This window comes from Marmota monax, unplaced genomic scaffold (genome assembly GCF_021218885.2).
Source record: "Marmota monax isolate L192 unplaced genomic scaffold, Marmota_monax_Labrador192_F-V1.1 WCK01_AAM20220418_F8-fsc00021, whole genome shotgun sequence".
NCBI lineage: Eukaryota > Metazoa > Chordata > Mammalia > Rodentia > Sciuridae > Marmota > Marmota monax.
This window is the reverse complement of record NW_026695228.1, coordinates 6,000,127-6,016,186: the sequence shown is the minus strand read 5'-3', so window position 1 is coordinate 6,016,186 and position 16,060 is coordinate 6,000,127. Positions and strand designations below refer to the sequence as shown.

The window sequence follows — 16,060 nt, the reverse complement described above, 5'->3', positions numbered from 1 at the left end:
TACTACTTATGGGAGTAACATTTTTGAAAGCAGAAGGTCCAATCTCATCATCTATTTCAACAACTCAAGGCACCTCCCCTTCTCCCCACTATGCATACTTGCAACTTTGTTCTCAGAAGCTCAAGGCCTGAAAATATTTTAAATTACAATGAAATCAGTGACAATATACCTGTTTTGAAGTGCAGCTGGACTGCTGTTGCTAATGATCCCACAGTCAAAATTACTTTTTAAGATTTGGGGGCGTTTTTCTAAAACTTGTTTTGTTACCCATTTTGTCTTCTTCAGAAATAAGGTCAATAGCATCTTATTGTCATCTGCAAAGTGAAGAAAAACATGGAGACCTCAAAGTACAGGAAGTAGTCCCCAATTTACAAACAACTTATGTTCCAAGGCTTATCACTTCTTTGAAAACATGTTTGTACCAATTAACCTATTTCTACATAGTTTCTATGGAAACTTTACATTCCAACTTTTGACTCTTAACTAAAACTTTGAGCCTTGTAAAAGGTATCTGCTGCCTTTTTAATTATTACAGACAAAAAGCTAAGGTTCAGAGAATTCTCTTTCTCTCTGGAGAACCCACTATATAACCTGTAAAGATAAAGAACAGGGTAGCTTTCCTGACACAGGGAGTTTTTACATTGCTTCTGTGGAAAAAGCTACCACAGTTTAACAAGATAACGACTGTGGGAAAGGATCTAGGTATTTAATGTACAAGCATGAATAGTTACAATAAAAATATGCAGAAACTAAACCTGAATTGTCAATAATAAAAAACAATTTGCTCCAGATAAAAAGAAGATAGTTAGGTGCTATTTAAATTAGTTCATCAACCAAATTTATGGTACCTGAAGACAACATAATCTCAAACTGATTCCTCATGACCAACTGAGAAGGAAGCAAAATTACTGAAGAGGGGAGGAAATTGTAACCAAAAATGTTGCCAAGTTCTAGAAAAATGCAATGTACTTTAATTCAATAAGTATGCATTATTTAAGATTTATAAAATAACTTGGGTGACAAAGTTAAAAAACAAGTATAACTGTGTCAACAAGTCACTTTTGGTAGCTAACTCTTGAGTTTCACAAAATTTAAGTACTACTGTAAAATTTATAGAAACAACTTGCAGAGAATAAGTTCACTAAAGACTTCAGAAATGAAACCAGACTTGGAAAAAGGGGTTGAGGAAGATGTGGGCAGGCCAAAATAAATTGGTTTACATATACATTCTCAAAGGAACATTTAAATATTATGAAAAGTTCATGCCATTGCTATATGACAAGCAACTCCAAGCTAGTAATATAACACTAGAGTGGTCACTAGAGTGGTTAGACTGAAGACCTGTTAAAATGTTGGGGTTATTAGTAGCTTTAGAGAAAAGCTGCTTTAAAATCCAAACAGGTAATCTATACAATCCCCTCTTTGCATTTTCTCCCCAACAAGAATGATGACAAAAATGAGACAAAATAAAGAATAACATGCCTATTTGAGATCTTCAAAAGATATGAAAAGAAAAATCAAAGTGGGCAGACAAGGGTTTTAGGGTTTTTTTTTTAATTTTTATTGGAAACCTGGTTCTCTCATTAAGACACCTGAATTAGCCATTATAGGTGAGTCATACTGACAAACAAATTTTCATTCACAAAAAGTATAGAGACAATTCAATTACTACATATATTGGTTTACCACTAATAAGAATGATCTAACATTATAAGCATAAACATTTCATCAAGAATATAATAAACATGAATACTAAAATTCTCTTAGTAAGCAGAATACCTAAATTAAGCAGGTCTTTAAGACTGAAAAGATGTATGTACTTTTTGATTAGTGGATATGAACTAACCACTTACTAAAAGATGAATAAGAAAATACATAGAAAAAAATACAAGCAATACAGGTTTTTATGTTAATGAAAAAGGATTATGCCTTGAAAACATTCTTGAAACAAGAGAAAGACAGCAACTTTTAATCCTTATTCCTTTTTTTTTCTAAAGTAGTATTTAAGCACTTTGTAAAGTAATCTAATAAGGCTATCCATGATTACATAATTCAATTTTAGTAGTAAACTTTGGCTGATGGTATAGATTTCTAATCTTCCTGCAAAATAAGGAAAAAAATGATAAAAATCATCTCATCATTCAGTTGTGAAATCTGTCTGCAAAACAATTTCAGCTTCAGAGTTCCTCTTAAATAGTTCTCAGGCTTCCTTGTAAAAATGTTACTCTGAAAATATTTAAAAATTACTCTCTGGAAATACTAGTTACAACTTTTGTTAGCCAACATGTTTGATCAACCATGCACTTCTGCTTTAATCTGAAAAGACATAACTTTCTCTTTTCAAATTGTTCAGTAATACCAGAAGTTTTCATTTTCTGGTTCTAATTTCATTTTATCTAATTTGCGTAAGTGTTTCAAAGCTAAGACTACCGAAGTATGCTGTGTCTAGTTAGTGAGGTTTTGCGGACATTCTTAGGCTCATAAATAATCCATACCAATATATTCCTTCTGTGATTTCAAATAACAAAAAGGTTGTAAAAAAAGAAAACTAGAGTTAAAATAAAACCTCTAAAATGGGATTAAAAATGTCTCACAGAATGACAAAGTAATTAACTGTTTATCTACATTGAATTCTCCATGAGTGGGCCCCTCTAATAGTCAATATATGTTGTAGTATGAATTGCTCTCTTCATAAAAGCAGAACCCATATCCAATCTTAATATAAGTTAGCCCCCAGAAGACTTAAATCTATATTTAGTGATTCAACAAGATTATCTACGTATTTCAAATGATAAAACATTCTTAAGTTTAATAAGATCTAATTAAAAAGATTAAATCAAGGCTGATAGGGCAACAAGATGAATTAAATTAGCTTAAAAGACAAGTCTCAGGTGGAAAAACTTAACTCAGGTTGGCAAATTGGGAAAAAGTTAAAGCAATCTTCCTGCCTAGATAACATTATCTAATTTAGTACACTGGTCTGTGAGTTAAGAGTCGAGTAATTTCCTAAAACACTGGGGTAGTCCCTTACACTACGTGCAACTTCGGCACTACAATCTAGGGCTTCTATTCTGTGGTACTATTTGTTCTCTTATCCACAAACCTTCCTGCAGACACCGATAAAGGAACTAATGCAATGCTTTCGGAAACTGTGCATAACACACTGAAGGTGACAGTTTGGCTAACAGAATAATGATCTTGCTCTAAAAAGCAACCCGAGATGATTGTGGAACAGTGAGGTGCTGAGCGCACTTAATAGGGCCTTGAAAAAAGGCCACTCCTGAAAATACTTAATGCTGAATAAATGAGAGTCGCTGGCTTTCAGATCACTTTCAGGGATATTATTTCCTTTCCTACAACACTCCATTCTCCTTTTCCCTTCTCTTATGAGAGCCAAAAAAAAAAAAAAAAAAAAAAAAAAGGAGGAGGAGGAGGAAAGCATAAAACTGCAAGGCTGAGCAGACGGGGTTCTGGCACATCTAGACTCACCTCCAGCGTTAACAGGGCAACCCCGGGCCGATCCCATCCCAACCAGCAAAAAAAACGCGCCCTCAAAAAAATGAAAGAGCACGCGAGCTTCGGGCGGGGAGCGCGGGGAGCGCTAGGAGACAGCCCCGAGTCCGCGGAGGAGACCCACTGACTCCCGGCGCAGCGGGTCGGAACTCTGCGCCCAGAGCGGCTGCGCCCACCCTCGCGGCTTTGGTCGCACTGGCCCTGCCGAGGGTCAGGCTTCCGCTTCGGGACCCCGACGCCCCGCCTCAGGCTGCTCGGGGTAAACTTCGCCCGCAGCTCCGGGACCGACGCCCGCCGCGGCCGGGACGCGAGCGGGGCCAAGACCCAGAGAGTCGCGGCAGGCTGAGGCGCCGTCCCGAGTCCCCCGGCCGAGGGCGGGGGAGGGGCAGCGGGGTACTTACCACGGGTCGAACTCGTGGATGATGCTCTCAAAGCGGATGACCGCGAAGAGCCGCGAGCTGAAGCCGGCAAGCCAGGCCAGGAAGAGGATGGTGAAGGAGAGCAACGACTGCCAGCCGGCCGGCTGCGACAGCCCCCCGGACAGCCCCGCGGGGGCCGATTTCGGCGCCGCCGCGCCGCCCGCCGCCTTGGACGCGCTCTGGGCCCCGGACCCGTGGTGGCCCTGCCGGCTGTTCCCCAGGGCCATGAGACCGCTCCAAGGGGACGAGTTGAGCGACGACTTGTGCTTGCTCTCCGGGGCCGAGGGCTCCGCCATGTTGTGCCCCGGCGGCGGGTCTTGCTCTCCTCCGCGGCCGCGGCCGCCGCCGCCTGGTGCGAGGGGTGCTGGGCGGGGACCCGGAGGAGGAGGAGGAGGGAGAAGAGGAGGAGGAGGAGGAAGAAAAGGGAGGAGGAGGGAAGAGCTCAGTGAGCTCCCGCCCTCAGCGCCGCGAGGCCGGGGGACGGGGGGGTGGAGGCGGCGGCGGGGAGTCTCCGCCTCAGCAGCGGCCGCGACCGCCGCTCTCTCAACCCAGATGGCCCCTGCGCCCCACTAGCCATCCGTATCCCCAGTGCAGATGCGGCGGCGGCAAAAGCAGACGGGACGAGGGTGCCAGAGAAGAAGGAGCAGACGGAGGCGGCACCACAGCTCGGAGAAGCAATGACATTCTCTCTCACACCCGCCGCCCGCCCAGCGGAGAAGAGCAGGAGGAGGAGCCCCCCGAGTCCAGGCGGAGCTCAGGCAACCTCTGGCTCCGCCCCCGACCCAACAGGAACTGGCCCCTCCGCCTGTCACAAAGCGACAGGTCCGTTAGGGGGCGGGCCCAGAACCGTGGCACCCACCAATAGGGGTGAGTGCTGAGGCGGGGTTTGGCCCAACGGTCCTCCTCCTCCCCCTCCCCTCCCCCTCGCGGCCTCGCGCCCATTCGCCCCAAGCAGCAGAGCTGCGCGGCTACGGCTTCATTGTCAGTTGAAAGACGCGGTTTCGTGCGCGTGTGCGGTCTACGAGGAAAGGCGCTAGGCGGCTCTGCTCGCTTCACAGAGCTAAGCCTGGCCTACGGATCAGGAGGTGGTCAAGCACAGCCGAGCAGCCCCCGCCAAGCCCGGTTAAAGGGAAACAAGAGCGCTGACCGATAGGGCGCTCACAGGCTCTCCGCGGTCGTGACTTTTAACCCGCTCTGTGCGGAGCGCCCACCACGTGACAGCGCGCAGGCGCGCTGCACCAGCCCTGGGCGCGTGGTTCTGGCCGCCGCGCTCAACTGCCCAGTTGCCCCGCACCTGGCGCAGGTGGTGATCCCGCTGCTGTAATGACACTGCCGCGCCAATTGCGCCACATGTTTAGCCCCCCGTGAGCGTCACATGGGAGCTAGGATCCCAGAGAGGACCGGTTTACCGGCGCGGACAACTTGAAGCCGGCAAACGCTCACCTAGCTCCAGAAAGACCTAGCGGGGCAGGCTAAACACTACCTTCTTTCTCCCTTTTCCATTTCTTATATTTGCTAATAGCAAAAGTAAAGTCTGTTCAGAGAAAACATGGGCAAATGCAGGAATTCATTGCTAACTGTACACATTCCATCAAAAGACTGAAACTTTCCCTAGACTATCAACTGTTACCAAGTCTTACTTTAGTAAATAACGGAATGAAAATCCCTGTACACGAACATTTGAACATCTAGGTTGTATTTTTACACCTCCCTTTACTTTCCTCACACCTCCTCCCTCACCCCCCCTAAATAAACTATTAGTGAGTAGTAAACTCAGGATAAAATGAATTTAAGTGGACCAGCTGAGAAACTAGAATTGCTCAGATTTATAAGCCCCACGAAAGGCGCAGAGCTTGATGTATAATCATTGCTCGATTAACTTTTCACGTACATTCGCAGTTAATTGTCCATTTTATTAGGTATGTAACACCTGAATTTAAAAGGGTGTATTTTACCAGTAACTTTAAAGCACTTAATTATTTTCTTAAATTATGTGAATTTTTAAAATACAAATTGTGTTTAGTTGGTCTTGTCAAAATGTTAGATAAATTTTTTTAAAATGTGTCTAGTTTGAGGTGTCTCTTTGAAACTAATGGATGTAGCTACCCTTTTAACCTGCTAAGTGATTTAAGTATTCTCGTTTGCATACAAAATAGTCATATTTAGAGCGAAAAGTTTCCTAGAAATAGGCTTTCTAATCACCAATTTACTAGCCAACATTTATTTATTGACATCTACATTTTGATGAGAATTATGATAGAATATTAACCAATCCCATTGTACAGAGAAAAGTAACATGTTCTTCCTCAGAGCCCACACAGTACATGCTAAAATTACAGCATTTAGAGTATGTTTTTTATCCATGTTCCATGAACTAAAGCTCCATTGGCCTAAAATGAAATTTATTTTGTTTTTATTTTAACTTGTTTGAATATTTCTGTTTTATTGTTTTATGTGTAGACATTCCCTGGTGAGTTCTACATGATCTTCTTTTGCTTCCTTTGTTGGTTTTTTAATGGCCAGAAGCTTGTTCTAAAAAGTGACAAGTCTTGGTTCAAGTTCTAAATTATTGCTTATTAGCATGTTTTGCTGAACAAGGAGCCTGCATAGATTGCCTTTCCTACACTTAAAGTCAGTTGTTGAAATTGAGATAGCTTATCTGAAGACACTGCAGAAAATTATTAACAGGCATACATGCAAATGCTGAGTAGTGGTAAAGATAAAAGCAATATGAAAACCCTTTTATTCTTAATATTCATTCACTCATTCATTGAGCAAATAATTACTGAGCTCCTCCTTTATGCTAATCACTGTGCAGGCACTGGGATGCAGCAGGAACGTAAGAGACATGATTCCAGCCCTTATAGAGCTCACCAGCTGGCCCTAGGAAATGGATACCAACTGAATTATCAGTATTAAGTACCAGAATGCAATGTGACAAACACTCTAGAGGACCCTTACATGGGTGGTTTGATCTACACAAGGGTGGGAAACTACCCAGAGGAAACAACACTTAGGGTGAAGAGAATGGACCAGGGGAAGAAGAATGGAGAGATTCAGACAGAGAAGCACATACAAAGGCCCTTTATGGGGCAAGGAAGGCAAGTCCAAGGAACCCAGAGAAAGGATAATATCGTTGCAAAACAGACAGTGGGACCAGATAGGGCAGGTCATGTTAAGAAGTGGAGTTTTGTTTTATTTTATTTGCTTAATTTAAACCTGAAAATATTAGGAAGGCATAAAGGGCTTTCAGCTGGGTGTGATGTGTTTGAGATGAAGTGAAAGAGTTGATTAGCTGTGTGTTTTTAAAGACTACTGAGGCTACAGTGTGAAAAGCACTTTGGAGAGACCCAAAAGAAATCTCACTCTACCTAAGACTTCAGAGATTATTTTTGTGAGGAATATATAACTGTAAGATCATGAAGGAACCCTTAGAAATAAGTTGCAACATTGTGAATTCTTAATTCCCAGCCTATCTACACAGAAAAATGGTTTCCAGTTTGTGCAGGAAGCTTCAGTGTGTTTGCTTCTATGTACTTGAGCTTCTGATCTTACTAGATGCCTAGGTCCTTCCAGAGTACATATCTCTAGAGAGTCAGTCAAACACTAAGATTGAAGCATGTTGAGTAGGGTGATGTGACATCAAGAGGCCCAGTTCTATTTGGGTACTTCTGGGAAGAGGCAGTATTTAAGCTAAAACTTGAAGGACAAGCAGAAGTTTACAAGATATATCAGGAAGAAGAATGCTAGACTTCTAAACAGGAACAAGTTTTAAAATTAATATGCAAAATTCAGTATTAACAAGGGTGCATTGGGAGATGAAACTGTAAGGGAGATAAGAACCAGATTATCAAGGACTTGTCTGCCTGGTTAGATATTAATCTGTAAGCAGCTGGGAACCATTGAAACATTTTGAACAATAACATGATCAGTCATGGTTGATGAAAGAAAAAATTCTAACAGCAGTATACAGGATATATTGGAAAGGGTGAGAATAGATGCAGGGAGATCAGTTAGAAGACATTTTTAGAAGGTTAGGCAGGAAAATTAGATGCCAAAGCTGGGATGGTAGGGCCAGAGAGGAGAGGACTACTAATAGGAGAGGCATCAAGAAGGAAGAATTCAGATGTTAATGGTATGGACAAGATAAAGGAAGTTGGGGTTAGAATGAATCTGGAGTTCCTGGGTTGGTCAATAGAGTGGAAAGTGGTATCTCAGAAATGGAGAGTTCAAGACAAGGAGCAGATGTGAAGAAAGGATTATCAGGTCATTTTTTTCGGGGGGGGGCGGGGAATAAAGATTTAGAACTTAATGGCCATGGATGAAATTTTACTGGCATCAGAGAAATTAGAGAAGGATTGAGGATAGAGCCCTACAGAATTCCCAAATTAATAAACTAGATATGACTACAGAAAGCTCAAGATGAAGTAACCAGAGGGAAAAAAAGAAAGAATCTCTCTATTTCTCTCTCTCTCTCTCTCTCTCTCTCTCTCTCTCTCACACACACACACACACACACACACACACACACAGCAGATATGAAATGAGATCAGCAGCAATAGAGGGTTCTGAGAGGTGCAGTGTCACACAGCTGAAAAGGGTGCCTTTCTTTTGGCAACCAGGAGTTCACCAGTTTCTTTAATGAGATCAATTTTAGTGGAGTTGAGTGACTCCATTCTTCTGAGTTACATGGCCTTTAGCAAGCCACTTCATTTCTCTGTGCCTGGGTATCTTCATTTCTACACTATGGATAAGGAGTATATCTTCCCCTTAAGATTGTATTAAGGAATAAATGAATCAATACATGAAAAGAACTTAGAGCACCTGATACAAAGGAAGCATTCTCTTATGTGCTGGTTATTAACAGTATTATTGGGATTACTACCATATCCAGAACAATGGCAGATGGGCTATGAAGACTGACCTCCCTGGATATCCTTAAAATAATCCTCCATGCCTGAACCCATCTGAATACTTCTTTGTTTTTTCTTAAGGTGGAAAGTGCTTGCCTCAAATAAAATAGTACTTCAAAATGACTGAAATGCCTGCTGCATAGATCAGTGGACATATAAGGTGGGAAGGAAACCTTGAAATATGAGTGTGATAGGTAATTTTTAAATGGCTCTCCATGGTCCTTACCACCTGGAATTCATCCCCTATGCAATAACTTCATCTTATGTCTGGGCTGGACTTCCTGGTTAAAAAAAAATGTGGCAAAAGTGAAGGGAATGCACATTGGAAATTAGGTTAGATTATATAAAACTTGCCTCTCCTCTCCTTTTTCTTTTCTCCTTCTCCTTCTCTGTCTCTATTTCTGCCCTCCTCTGTCTGCCTCTCTGCACCTACCCACTACCCTCTAGAAAAAAACAACATATTGTGAATAGCCCTATAAAGAGGTCTCATGTGGCAAGAAACTCTGTCTCTGTCCAGCAACCCACAAGAAGCTGAGCCCTGACAACAGCCACAAGAGTGAGTTTGGAAGATCTCCTATAGTCCAACTGTGAGATGACTGCAGCTCCAGATGGCACCTTGACTATAGAGAGACACCCTGAGTCAGAGGACTTTGATAAGATACACCAAGATTCCTGACCCCAAGAAACTTTGAAATAATAAGTATTTATTGTTCTAAGCCTCTACTTTGGGGTATTTGTTACACAGCTATAGATAACTAATAGAGTGGGAGTAAAGAATATCAAGGTTATCAGCAACTGTTCTCTTATAATTTTCCTGAGAATATACTTAATAACCTGCAAGGATGACAAGAAGCATGCCAATTATCACCTACTTACTCAATGCCCTAAGGAACACTCATTCCACAAGATACCAGAGGAGGGAATTTCTTACCAGTCAAATTACATGCTTTATTTCACCCTTAGAAATTCATGATCAAATAACTTTATTTAAAAATGGGCAAGGAATTTAAATAGAAATTTCTCAAGAAAAGGCATATAAATGTTCAACAGGTATATGAGAAGAAAAAGTGTTCAACATCATTAATCATCAGGATAATTCAAGTCAAAACCATCGGAGAGATCACTTCACCCCAGTGAGAATGGCTATCTATCTGGTCAAGAAGACTAAAACTTACACATACTGGCAAGAATGTGGAGAAAATGGAAAGCTTCCACACTGTTGTGGGAATGTAAATTAGTAGAGCCATTATGGAAAATAGTATGGAGGTTCCTCAAAAAATTAAAAATAGAACTACCATATGATCCAGCAATTCTACTACTTCATATCCAAAGGAATGAAATCAGTATGTCAGGAATACATCTTCACTCCCATGTTCATTCCAGGACTATTCACAATAGCCAAAATATGGAAACAACCTAAGTCTCCAACTGCTGAATGGATAAAGAAAATGTGGTCCATATACACCTTTGAATACTATTCCACCATTAAAAAAGAATGAAATTCTGTCATTTGCAAAACATGGATGAAATTGAAGATCATCACACTAAGGGAATTGAGTCAGGCACAGAAAGACAAGTACTATAAGATCTCCCTCATGTGGAATATCAAAATGTTGATCTCATAGAAGGTGAGAGAAGGATGGGTTACTAGAGGCCAGAGAGAGTAGCAGGGTTGGGGAGAAAGAGATGGGGAAAGTCATTAGGTAATAAGTTATAGTTACATAGGAGTAAGAAGTTCTGATATGCTATGGCACAATAGGGTGACTATAGATGACAATTGTATAGTGCGTATTTTTAAAAGCCAGAAGGAGGGATTTTAAATATTTTCACCATAAAGAAATGACAAATGTTTGAGGAGATATGTTTAACCTGATTTAAACATTATACAATGTACGCACTAATGATAATGAGAAGTACACATGTTTTTGAAACATCACATGGTACCCCATTAATGTATGCATTAATACTCCATTAATAATATATAGAACAGTATATATAGTTTTTAAGGTTTTAAGTATTAATGAAGAAAAATGGAAAATAATTTTATGGTAAACATATCAATACTGAATGCTTCTGAAAAATCCTACAATAGTTTGATTTTTCCCAGCATAGCCCAAATATGTTTGACTCTCTGATCCCTTTTCCTCATAATGCTAGTTAACAGAAGGTGAAACATCTAGTGCTCAGAACACATTTTGGAAAACACTGCATGAGAATAAACTTGGCACTTTAAACTCAGTTCTCAGAACTGGAAGCCCTTTCCTATGGCCAGGTAGTTGAGAGTTGTGTACTAGAGGAGGTCTTGCTACTAAGTCAAGCGACTTTGGGCAGTCACTGAAGCTTCCTGACTACTTCTGTAAAATAAATAGAGCTGCTTGACCTTAAGCTCCACCTAGTTCTGCAAGTCTATGAGGTCATTGTTGGTATCCACTATGATAGCATATTTGTATTTTATTTGGAACATACAAAATTAATAAGGTGACTAGTAAAGTTAATCTTTTTGTCAAATTGATGCATTCCCAACTTCCCATGGGGAGAATTGCTAAAAATGTAATGGAGAATTCTGGGTGGGAAAGAGATGAAGGCAACATCTATTCCTGTAGGGAATATGAAAGCAAACAATACCCTCTAATTTATAATACAATAAAATTTGCATTTGCAACTTTTTCTGTGAAGGGCCATACAGCACAGTAAATATTGTCAGCTTTGTGGGTCCTACTGTGTTAGTCTTCTACTCAACTCCACCATTTTAGTATGAAAGTAGCCATAGATAATATGCAAGGGAATGGGCGTGGCTATTCTCCAACAAATACAGCCACTCCTGCAGGCCAGTTGTTGACCCTTGTGGTAGAGAAATACAGTGATTATTATGATCTGATCTAGATTAAAATCCAATGTGAAGCAAAGGATGTTCTGTACCATGATCACAGACAGAAGGATTAAGAGCTGTGTCTGGGCACTTAGCAAGGATGTTTTCATACAGTGATTGGCTTATCACTAAAGAATAGGTAGAATTTTGACAAGTGAAATCTGGGGGGTGGGAACAGTATATTAGAAGCAATGTAGCTCTTTTTCGTGGCGCCTTGTGGGCGATCAGCTGCTCCAAGATGAAACTGAATATCTCCTTCCCAGCCACTGGCTGTCAGAAACTCATTGAAGTGGACGATGAACGCAAACTTCGTACTTTTTATGAGAAGCGTATGGCCACAGAAGTTGCTGCGGATGCTCTGGGTGAAGAATGGAAGGGTTATGTGGTCCGAATCAGTGGTGGGAATGACAAACAAGGTTTCCCCATGAAGCAGGGTATCTTGACCCATGGCCGTGTTCGCCTACTACTGAGTAAGGGGCACTCATGTTATAGACCCAGGCGAACTGGAGAGAAAAAGCACAAATCTGTTCGAGGTTGCATTGTGGATGCCAATCTGAGCGTTCTCAACTTGGTTATTGTAAAAAAAGGAGAGAAGGATATTCCTGGACTTACTGATACTACTGTACCTCGAAGACTGGGACCCAAAAGAGCTAGTAGAATCCGCAAACTTTTCAATCTCTCTAAGGAAGATGATGTCCGCCAATATGTTGTCAGAAAACCCTTAAACAAGGAAGGTAAAAAACCCAGGACCAAAGCACCAAAGATTCAGCGTCTTGTTACTCCACGTGTCCTGCAACACAAGCGCCGGCATATTGCTCTGAAGAAACAGCGTACTAAGAAGAATAAAGAAGAGGCTGCAGAATATGCCAAACTTTTGGCCAAGAGAATGAAAGAAGCCAAAGAAAAACGCCAGGAACAGATTGCCAAGAGACGTAGGCTGTCTTCTCTGAGAGCTTCTACTTCTAAGTCTGAGTCCAGTCAAAAATAAGAATTTTTATCAGTAACAAATAAATAAGATCAGACCTTCAAAAAAAAAAAAAAAAAGAAAAAGAAGCAATGTAAAGGATACTTGGGCATGAGCCAGTTATCTACAGTTGAAATACATTGCCACATGAGATCTTTATTTTTTTAACCATCAAAACAATGACACAATTCAGTTTTAGATTTCATGTTATAAAAGCAAACTGATTTTTCCTTTTTTTTGTACTCAGAAAGTTCACATTTCTATGCCCAGTATCTTACAGTTTCCAAAGAAGGAAGGTGTATCAATTAGTCACACATTTGGCTAAAATTAATAGAAGACTCAAAGGATAGTGGCTTAAATAAATAGGGGTATATTTTCTCCCACAATATGAAAACCCCAAAAAGATGGTTGCTGGTATTGGTTTAGTTGCTCAGCAATGTCTTGAAGCTTTTCTATCTTTACACTAGATTATTCTAGATAGTCTATCAACAACTCATCTTTAGCCCTTTCTAGAGTCTCCTGTGTGTTGGAGGGAAAAACTGGGAACTACCTTTCCCAGATCCTCTTCTCTGCATTGTTCTACATTGCAATTTATCAATAAGAGGAACCCAGATAATATTTGGAAAACAGAAAAGATGTAAGAGGAAGAAAGAGCAAATATAAGCTGCATAGAATCTTTTTGGCTGATGTGAGAACCAACTACATAGTTGTAGACTAAGATAGTTTGTACAAGCTTTTGGAAATGATCGAGAATTGTGGCAGTTTTCAAGAGAGCTTTCGAGATCTCCTTCAGTCCTTGAGGCTGAAGTTTTCAAAGTCTCTTTTCCTGACTCTGAATTTCAGACGGCAACTTCTCTAATCTTTTTTCCCCATGGTCTTCATTCGTGTAAGTAATCATTTTTATATTAAATCCTTTATTCCTGAAGTACCTAGAGTAACTGTTTTCCCGAATGAACTCAGTGAACCTCACTACGATATTGATTTTCATTCTTTGGACTGTTGCCTCCCTATTGTAAGATAGCTGCTGCAGCTCCAAATATCACATCAGCATTTCAGGCACCACCATTTCCCATGACATTATAAGACAGATAAACTATAGCTTTACTTCTCCAGGAGTGCCTAGCCTTCCTGAAATATTAACCAAAGAAAAATCCTGAGATTGGGTTCCAGTGGTTTCCAATGGCTCTGCTTGGCATGACTTAGATCACAGGCCAATTTCTGACCAGGTGCCTTTGCCAACAAGATGAGAAACACACATATTGGTTTAAGCCACACTGGAACACAAGTTAAAGTCAAACTTGATCCAGAAAGGAAGAAAAGACTTGATGATAGGGAGGGAAAGAGAATTCTTCACTTACCTTCTGGTCAAAAAGAGGGTCAGCTGAATGTAGTTATTTATACTATAGTGAGTTTATGAGATAGAATTGGCACTAAGAATCAAAAATTTGAAGAATGTGTAAAATAAATATTTTAAGAGGTGTGGGGGTGGGGGTGGAGGTGGGTGTGAACAGCTTTCTTTTTTCACTGGTGACTTTATTCAGACCTGACGTCAACCTAGAGCAGAGGTTGGCCAAGTGTTTCTGTAAAGGGCCCAACAGTAAATATTTAGGCTTCGTTGGCTCTATGGTTCAACCACTCAGCTTTGCCACTGTGCAAAAGCAGCAGTAGACAATACCTACACTAATGGTTTGGTTGTGTTCCAGTAAAACTACTGAAACAGGCAGTAAGCCAGGTTTAGCCTAAAGCCTGTAGTTGCCAACCCTGAACTGGAATATTTCTCATCCCTGAAGTGATGCAAACTTGAGAGGTAAGTTTTTGCAGTCTTTAGTTAATAAATGATTTTATTATTTTATTTAATTTTATTTATTTTACTTAATTCTATGTGAGGTAATACATTCGTGGTGAAGACTGACTCCCATCCTGTCTCCTGACTGCCAAATCCTTCTTTGTTTTCATCTTTACTGGTAATCATTTTCATTTCCCCCCTTTCTATCCTTAAAACATAATGAACCTATTTTCTTATTTTTCAATTCTTCTTCCATGCTCTATAAACTTCTCTCCATCTTGATTTTTTTGTTTCCCTAAACATTTGTCTTTAAGATCTTTCCACATCAACTCATGGAGAACTTTTTCATTCCTTTTTATAACTTCATAGTATTGCAGAGGATAGACCACAATTAATTCAACCACCCACTGGTAAACGCTAGGCTGTTTTCAACTTTATGCTATTACAAATAAGGCTATGATGAATACACGGAAACAGAGTGATTTTGCCCAACTACAAGTGTGCTGGTTGGAGAAATTACCATAAGTGATATTTGGTATAAGGCTATCGGTTTGTAATTTCAACAGGGAAATTCTCTGCCATGAGATTATAACACCTGCATCTCTACAGGATGTGAGGAGACTGTTTCCCAGGGCTCACCAAGGGAGTGTGTTAAACTGTTGACTTTTTCCAACAAGGGAGGTGCACAATGGCAGTTTTGATTTGCATTTCCTTTATGAGTGAGGCTGAGGGTACTTATTTAACATTGAAGGCAGTTTTTCACTCCTCAGTGAAGCAGAATTATCATCACCAATTGTACCTTCTTAAGCATAATTACTGGAATAGTATGCTTCCATGTTGTGGAAACCATTAATATTGTAGTTTTGTTTGCTGGTTGCTCAGAAAATGAGGTCATCTATATTAAATTCATGCAAATCTGTTCTTAAAAAAAACCCAAAAAACCACACAACTCTCTCCTGTTCAATTTAGCATATCCCTTAGATTATCTACTCTAGATCATGTACTTCATGAAAGTACCTTTGAAGTAATGAAGGGATTCTTTTTTATGGTGCATTAAGAAATTCAAATAAAAATTTCCTGAAAATAAAGTAATTGTTAGAGAATACCTCCCTTGACAGACACATGATTGTTTCATTTTGCTGTAATGTTATGAAGTTTTGTGCCTTCCTGATGTGGAGCTAAACTGTCCTATCCTGAGTGTTTTACGGGAAGCAGATGAATAAATAGGTTACTTTTGTAAATAATGTTTTCTTTCCATGCATATCATCTATAATTATAATGCTTCAGATGCAGCACCATCACCTATCCTTGTACATATTTTTGTTCTTCATGTTGATCCAAGCAATCCTAGAATCAGTAACTGCATTATATTTGTAAGAAAATTGATGAAATTATATTCTAATGTGGGCGAATCATAAAATGAGTCAGAGTGAAGTTCAGAGCGGAAGTTTGTAGAATATGATTTTCCCCCACAGGTGTCAAGAAAACAGGAAAACTGAATTAAGGACTCTCTGGCTTAACAAGAAAATTTAATAGATATTGTGCTTTGGGATTATATGCTTAAAAACATCTCCCTACTTCCTTTTTATTATAAAT

The 16,060-nt window shown here is 40.3% G+C and overlaps 2 protein-coding genes across 3 annotated transcripts in view; one reads left to right on the top strand and one right to left on the bottom strand.

The window, feature by feature from the left end:
• Stt3b (STT3 oligosaccharyltransferase complex catalytic subunit B) overlaps nt 1–4,649 on the bottom strand; it is a 91,554-nt gene extending 86,905 nt beyond the window's left edge. The window contains exons 1-2 of one of the 2 annotated variants that reach the window (XM_046437453.2): nt 3,915–4,027; nt 170–314 (exon numbers count right to left, since the gene is read on the bottom strand). In XM_046437453.2, the coding sequence (XP_046293409.1) occupies nt 170–303 (134 nt within the window). In that variant the 5' untranslated portion in view covers nt 304–314; nt 3,915–4,027. Of the gene's footprint in view, nt 1–169; nt 315–3,914 lie in introns of both variants that reach the window. The other variant, XM_046437452.2, reaches the window with a different exon arrangement.
• A 7,267-nt stretch (nt 4,650–11,916) lies between these two features.
• Nucleotides 11,917–12,734, top strand: LOC124087886 (small ribosomal subunit protein eS6-like). The gene has a single exon (XM_046437058.2). It carries the CDS (start codon nt 11,953–11,955, stop codon nt 12,700–12,702), a length of 750 nt encoding a protein of 249 aa, XP_046293014.1. The 5' UTR covers nt 11,917–11,952; the 3' UTR covers nt 12,703–12,734.
• Nucleotides 12,735–16,060: the final 3,326 nt, after the last annotated feature.

What these genes read in the sequence shown, in the direction of transcription:
- LOC124087886 (XM_046437058.2), top strand. Translation starts at nt 11,953, where the DNA reads ATGAAACTGAATATCTCCTTCCCAGCCACTGGCTGTCAGAAACTCATT.